The 8,046-nt window shown below is 33.3% G+C and overlaps 1 protein-coding gene across 1 annotated transcript; it reads right to left on the bottom strand.

Moving 5' to 3' along the window:
* Nucleotides 1–5,806: 5,806 nt before the first annotated feature.
* Nucleotides 5,807–8,046, bottom strand: LOC149404987 (SBP (S-ribonuclease binding protein) family protein). The gene is made up of 4 exons (XM_089606730.1): nucleotides 7,554–8,046; nucleotides 7,354–7,451; nucleotides 6,843–7,255; nucleotides 5,807–6,746 (listed from the first exon to the last, which is right to left on the bottom strand). The coding sequence occupies exons 1-4, from the start codon at nucleotides 7,598–7,600 to the stop codon at nucleotides 6,225–6,227; spliced, it is 1,080 nt and encodes a 359-aa protein (XP_089462856.1). The 5' UTR covers nucleotides 7,601–8,046; the 3' UTR covers nucleotides 5,807–6,224.

Genomic DNA, 8,046 nt, shown 5'->3' with positions numbered 1-8,046 from the left:
TCCAATAAAACATAAGCGGTGGTTATGAATCCGAACACCAGATTTATATCGCACATAATTGCAAGCCGATTCGATTTAATAAGGAATAGGCAAAAGCATAACGCAACAACGGATGAAATAAATCGTAATCGGAAAATACTAATTCATTAACCAAGGTTTCTGATATCACATTAAATATAAATTCGAACAATCTTAATAATCAATATATTTGAATTAGATGATTTTCACAAACATTAGAGATCGAAAAAACTTACCTCGAATTATGACGAAAACAACGGCGGTGGTAAAATCACTTGAATTGGCTTCTTTCTCTTGACCTATTTAGTATTGATAACTTTCATGTGATGATAAATAGAAACTAGGTTATATGTTGAGAGATGACCAAATCATAAAATTAGCTTTATATATATTCACCATAAGGATAAAATAAGAAATTATCTTTTTATTTATTAAGTAATATAATTTATCTCTTTTATTAATAAACCAAATATAATCACGTGGGCCTACCAATCTTACCTAATAGACTTATTTCGCTTGAATAAGTCGAACAATTTGAACCTTAACCTGAGCAGATATTTAATAACCTACTCTTTAGTTATCAAATTATCGTCATCACATTAAATAGTTATCAATCGATAAATTTATTTCTAAGTGTTGTTCTACATCGTTTAAAAAAAGAATAGTTGAGACAATTTTATATATCAAACATTGATAGTATAACGTGATGATATAGCATATTTTGATTTGAAAAACATAAATGGAGAATAAAAGTGACAAGACGATAACTTTGCACAACAAAATAAGTACTTTCTATATGTTCTTATATTTTTTTACAGGTCCTAGCTCATCTTACTCTGGTAGGCATGGAAGCTTGGGCACACTAGACATACTGAAATATTGAGGATTCTTTAGAACGTACTATTAGAATATCATTTCGATTATATTGGTCATGCATCATAAAAGCCGCTTAGAACACGAGACCACTCTTCATTTGTTTCGACAATGGTGAGATCTCGTACTCTTTTTGGTCCCGCTCACATTTGGGGAATCTTAGGATGCAAGATTTCATATGTTCAAATTTTGCTTTACATCATCTTATTTATTCTCTAAATAGTTATTAAATGGAAAAGTTTGGAATGATTTGCTGATTTTTGCGACTATATCTCGCACTCGAATTTCATTCATCGGACCATCACACTGCTTCACTCATAGATGATTTGCATTAGGGCTCCTCTATCTTTATGCTTCTAATGTTGTTTTGATGTCACGTCTAGCCGATGAGTATGAGTGATTGCGGTTGTGGCTCGAGATTTAGAAGGCAACATCATCAGCTCGGTTGCAACATCGTATTTGTTTTACTTTCGTCAATCCAAATGAAAAATGGTCTTTGAGAGCGAATTCTTTGTTGGCTGTGTTGACTCGGGCATTAATTAAGATTTTCTTGCAAACAAATTGTTTTGTAAAATTTAAAGTAAAAAGAAAAATAAAAGTTTGTCGAGGTAGGTCAAAACTAGATTAGATTAACCTATGTTGTTGTTTTTTTTTTTTTACCTATTTTTCCTTGTAAATCACCCTGAAATTTTATTTCATTTAAAATTTTCTTATTAATTTTAGTTCATTTTGGTTGGTCAAATTTTTAAACGTTTATGGTCAATTAAAACAGATTAAAAAAAGTTAACTGCACTAAGTCATAATAACTGAGAAATACATATATATATATATATATATATATATATATATATATATATATATGCCTGCTAGCAAAAAAGAAAAAAAAGTATATATATGCCAATAAAATTTGAAAATTTATGAATATAACATTGGGACAAATTGATGACTATTTGGAAAGGGATTATTCCTATTCTATAAGTTCTACCATGATTTTGGACCAAAATCTACTAAACCCAAATAAATCCTAAACTATGACCTAATGAAATGAGTAATTACATATTTATCCTTCATATTTAGTTTATTTTTATTAGTTAATTAATAAAAAAAACAATTATTTAGTTTATATTGTGAAAACAAACATCATTTCAAAAACCTGGAGAGCAGCCCTGGGAATCTCCAACGCTGAAGCTCCTGGGAACGACGGTCATGGCCGCCGGAGAGCAGCCCATGGCCATCTCGGCGGCGGCAACCTCGAAGTGTCCGCCGGAACAGCCCGCCATGGAATCCGCATAGAATTTCTGTGGTTTTTAAAGTTAAAAAACAAAGAAAAAACGATTCTCGGGATTCTGGATAGTTTTGAAAAGTTTCTGAAAATTTCTGGGTTTTCGTTGAAGATTTATTGACATTGATGTCAATAAAAATGCATATTTATTGACATCAATGTCAATAAATCTTCAAATGAATTTTCCAGAATCGTTGAAGATTTATTGACATTTCTGGGTTTTCGTTGAAGATTTATTGACATTGATGTCAATAAATATGCATTTTTATTGACATTAATGTCAATAAATCTTCAACGATTCTGGAAAATTCCTTTGAAGATTTATTGACATTGATGTCAATAGATATGCATTTTTATTGACATCAACGTCAATAAATCTTCAACGAAAACCCAGAAATTTTCAGAAACTTTTAAAAATTATCCAGAATCTCGAGAATCGTTTTTTCTTTGTTTTTTAACTTTAAAAACCCCAGAAACGTTGAAGATTTATTGACATCAATGTTAATAAAAATGCATATTTATTGACATCAATGTCAATAAATCTTCAACGAAAATCCAGAAATCTTCAGAAACTTTTCAAAATTTTCCAGAATCCCGAGAATCGTTTTTTGTTTGTTTTTTAACTTCAAAAACCACAGAAATTCGACGACTTAAACACTTTGAATAGGATCAATTTTTTCATGAAAATCTCTAACCCTAAACTGAAAAGACAAACTGAAAAAACAAAGATGAACCCAAACAAAGATGACGAACTGAAAAACGAAAAGAGAGAGTGGAAGAGAGCTGAACCCAAAACGAAAAGAAAGTCAAATAATTAAATAAGAAAGAAAATCAAATGTTATTGAAAGTAAGGGTATTTTTGTATTTAGTGAAAATAAGTAGTCATAGTTTATGATTTATTTGGGTTTAGTAGATTTTGGTCCAAAATCTTGGTACAAGTCATAGAATATGAATAATCCCATTTGGAAATGATTTATATTGGGCTAGAGTTGCCGCTTGGGCCCAACTTACAGATCAGATCAGATCTTTAAAATGGATCCTCGTTAAAATCAGATCAAATAAAGTTATTTAAATTACCCGACCTGTCTCATATTTAAAGTATTTATGAGAACATATATTTTCTCATTCTTATTATGAGAATATTTCATATTTACAGTTGTTCTCTTGTTCCTTACTGTTTTATTTGAATTATTTATTTTACTATTTACATCTTCAGTTAACGTTTTCTTAATTTTTATAGTTTCATTTAAAATAAATAAAACCTCATCTAATTATTTATGAAATATGTTAAAATTTACATTTATGGAATTAATATAATGAGATATCTGTGGAGTTTACCCGATAAATTATTTGAAGCTTTTTTTCTTCTCCTAATTTAGATCAAGTTTGCATGTTTAGACAATGAAGCTTTACATGTTTAAAATAAATTTTATGAGTGCTGACTTCGAGTTAGGTAAACACCGCAAAAGTCATGATAGATAAGCCTAGAGTTATTATTGTATATTAAGAAAAGGGCTCTGAAAGTATACTTATAGATACATATAAATTGTGAAATACTTGAACAATTTGCTGTGTATTTCGGATCAGTGATGTGCCAGTTGACTATGGTATATTTTAAGGATAAAGATTTTATCAATACGTTACAATAATATGTGAAAAGTACTATCCTGATATTTACATTATTATATATCAACATAGAGTATAAATTACAAATAAAATAAATTTTCCTCGAGCTCACAATTTATAATATCTTATATATAGCTGGTGTAGAACCAGTTGAGCAAAACTTTTGACAAGATATAAGAAAATATTTAATACATCACCATATAAGAAATAGTTGACGTTTCGATAATATATTTGATCAACAGACGGTAACTTTTAGAATGGGTGATATATATATATATATAGAGAGAGAGAGAGAGAGAGAGAGAGAGAGGAAATCAATCTTGGTGGTTAGTTTTAAGATAATTCTTCTATTAATTTTTTTTTTTACTTTTTAGGATGAAGGGCATTGAAGTAAATTGAAATTTTATTTTGCAATCTTATACATGTTTAGTTCATTATTGTAATCTAGTCATGAACTATAATAAACGTGTAAAGAAGGTCTAATATACCATTATCAATTTCGAAGAGTAGCCCATGTTTCAATTTTAAACTGAAAGAAACTAAATCAATTAAGTAATCTGAAATCAATATCAAATTTGAAAATGCGAGATACGTTGTTACTTTAGATCGACTATGTTAGTATTTTGACAAAATTGATGTTCTCTACGCGTTGGAACATCTCTATTGTGACATGCGTTGTTTATAAAAGTTTACGTCAGGCTCTGTAACGTGGATTTTATGCTCTAGATCTTTTTTCTATTATTCGCTTACACGTCACAGAGCCTAACATGAACTACAATTGTGGATTGAAGTTCAAAAAAATGGGTAAGTTCTGTTGTTTTGCATTTCGAATAAGTTATATTAGGTAGGATTGATATTTTGACCTAAGTTAGATTTAATGTTAAATAGCCTGGAAAAGAAATTTTTTTTTAAGTACATTTAAGGGTATTTTTGTCAAAAACGAGTCAAAAGTTCAATTTAAGAGATTATGAACATAAAAAGTCCATTTAAAATATTTTGAAGGTTTTTAGGTTTAGAAAATGAAATTTTCTCTTTTTAATTATGATTTGTATTTCTTAATATTAAAATTATAAAAAATTACTCACAAATAAAAAATCGTACCAAACCAAAAAATTTTAAACCACAAAAAAATTTATAATCTGTTCCAAACCCAGAAAGTTTGAGCCCAAAAATCAACATAGACAAATACGAATAACATCAAGAAAGAGGTGGAGAGATTTCTCATTCGCACCGGCTCAAATCATCAATAGATAACACGGTAGCCCAGGATTAGTACTATAATGTCTTTAGTCATTTTAAACCTTGTTAGTGTCTCGTGTCAAAATAAAAATTAACATCAAATCTGCATTGTTCAAATTGTAATGGTTCAATACGTTTGAGTTTTTAGCCGGGTAGGTAATGTTTATGCAATCCATGTATAGTTTTGTTGAAATTGGTTATTTTTTCTGTAGGACAATAGTGGGCCATCAAATTAGTCTTATCTATCTGTAATATGCATTAAAAAAAATTAGTCTTGCCGATTTTTCTTAATTTGTAAATGGAATATTACTTGGTTAGGTAACTGTGAATAATCTTGTCTTATATATGTAAATGCAGTTCGTATCTTTTAATTTTCGTTCATTTATAAATTATCATCACTGTTTAACTGTAAAGATGAAGAAATGTGAAATATTTTATTCTGATAATATATGTATTAACTAAAACCAATCCATTTAATAGCTGTTATAATTTGTTGAATTGGAAAAGTCAAATGATGGCTGTTATAATATGTCACGTGTGAAGTAATGACTATTTTTAAAATAAAGATAAAACGTAGGTAGTATGATCCTTTTTTCTTAAATATAAGGGGCTCAAAATCAGCCTAATGAAGGCTTTAATAGGGTGAATAATCAACTAGTAACCAATTCCTATTTCTATAGGCAAGAAGACGTAAAAAAATCACATTGAAGAATTGTCATAATTTGTTCCAGCCAGTAAGTAGGTGCAAAACCGATAAAGCAAAAGAAATTATGTATAAAATAAAAGAATTTATATTAATATGAATTAAATCTGAGAAAAATAACAGGTAATCAGTAAAAATAAAAATGCCACTACCCACGTGGCGATGTACATTACCTCTAGGTAAAATTCACTCAAGAGGGGGGAAAAGAAAATAAAATAAAATGATAAAAAAAATAAATCAGTTTTTTTTTTTTGTCACCTAATTGTTTCCCATTGAAAAAAAGAAAAGAAAAGAAAAAGAGACTAGTAATTTTTTTTTCTTCTTCTTTATTTTACTCCAATATTTTCATTATTAGAATTTAGAGGTTCTCAATTCGCTTCCCTTTTTTTTTCTTCTTAGTCCGGTGATCTTATCTTACTGCTTCGTTTTTCATGGGCCGACCCAATTGGGCCTGGGTCTGGGTCTGGGTCTGGGCCCGAGGCTCTAACAGAGAAAAACCTCAACGCTTGAATTCTTGAGCGCGTGACAAACCGGGCAAGCCTGAACCACCCTATCGCATTCCGTACAAACTGCCAGGTGGTGACACGGCAACAGAACCACCGACGCGACTCGCTTCCGACACGTCTTACAACTCGCCGCCGACTCGGTCACGACTCGGTCCGGGTCCACGTAAGCCGACTCGGCGTCCTCGGCTTCGCCGGCGCAGGAGATTCCTTCGCCGCCGTCGTGGGCGGCGCGTGACGGGCACGTGACCATGGCCTGCTGGAGTTGGGCCTGGAGAGACGCCGCCGCGGCTTCCTGGGCACGCGCTTTGGCCTGCCACAGCTGGGCCTCCACGCAGAGCTGGGCCGCGCGTGCCTCCAGCTCCGCGTTCCGGCGCGTGGCTTTCTCGACCTCGCTCTCCTTCTCCCTCAGCCTCCGCGCTATCGACTCCTCCGCTGCGCACAGCAGCGCACGGTAGTGCCTCTGCCTCTTCTCCGCTAACGTGCGCCGAAGCTGCTCACCCTATTAATAGTGAGGGGAATAAGAGTGTAATTTAATCATCCGAAATTAATTTTGTTTTATTATTTCGGAGGATTGGGAGATTGGATTGATTGGTACCTGGGCTTGGAGAAAGTGTTCGAGCTCGTCTCTCTGGTTTTTTATCTGGGAAGCGAAATCCTCCGTTGCGAGTACGGAGAGAAGCGAAGAAGATGAAGATGAAGATGTGCGAGTTAGGTTTTGGCGTTGCAATTGCTGTTGTTGTTCGCCGAACGATAAGCGAAGGCCTGTCGAGACCACGTTTGTTTGTTGTTGTTGTTGTGGATGTTGATTGTGAAGCTGAGAGAGGTCTATGAGATGATGATGATGATGAGGCTGAGAGATTTGTGGTGGTTGATTTTGTTGTTGCTGTTGTTGCACAGAGAAGAGATTTGAACTCGTGTTCATCGGCAAAAATGGTGTCGTTGTAGTGATTGAGCCTTCTCTTCCTCTCTTCCGCGGATTCGTGGTGGTGGTGTTGGTATTAGGACTCGCTGCAGAGAGGAATTTTTTTTATTTTTTTCGGTTATTGATTGATGCGAATGTGAATAGCGAAGGAAAATGAAGGCAATAGAATTGAATCGAAACTCACCTCCGACATTGTTGAACATCAGTGAAGACGATTGGTGATCGAGGTACATCACTCCTGGCTGTGGTTGCAGCGAATACTCATGACCTTCTTGACCGTTTCTGAAACAGAAATCAAACCGAGCTTTACAACAACAACAACAAAAAAAAAAGCAGAGAAGAGACTTGAAGAGAGAGATTCTAAAGAAGAAGAAGAAAAAAAACCTGTTGAGGAGGAGAATATTAGAAGGGTATTGGGCTTGAACGGCCATGAGAGACGATGAAAAATGAATTAATCGATATATACTCTTTTCCTTTAGCCTTGTGAGATGTTCTTTCTGTTGTCCTACTATGTTGCTTCGCCAATATATACGCTCTCTATCTTCGTCCTCTCGGCCAACGCGTGATATAGAGAGAGAGAGAGAAGGAAATGAAAGGAAAGGAAGAGATTAGATGCGATTGAAACGAATCAGCCCAAGAGAGAGACACCTTATTCTTCTCTCCTTTTTCCGCTTTGCTCTTTTCTTCTCCTTCTTCTTCCTCAAAAACAAAATAACCAAATGAACCTTTTTTTTCTTCTTCTTTAATTTTTTTTTTCTCTCTTTCTATTTCTCACCTCCTCTTTATACTACCACGCAACACCAACAATGTTTCTAAGTGCTTTCTTTTTTATTTCTCTCTTGTTTTGGCGTGATATATATATATATATATATATATA

This window comes from Urtica dioica, chromosome 2, assembly GCF_054948205.1.
Source record: "Urtica dioica subsp. dioica isolate 48M chromosome 2, U.dioica_male_clone48M_v1_H2, whole genome shotgun sequence".
Classification (NCBI taxonomy): domain Eukaryota; kingdom Viridiplantae; phylum Streptophyta; class Magnoliopsida; order Rosales; family Urticaceae; genus Urtica; species Urtica dioica.
This window is presented reverse-complemented; position numbering and strand designations above follow the sequence as displayed.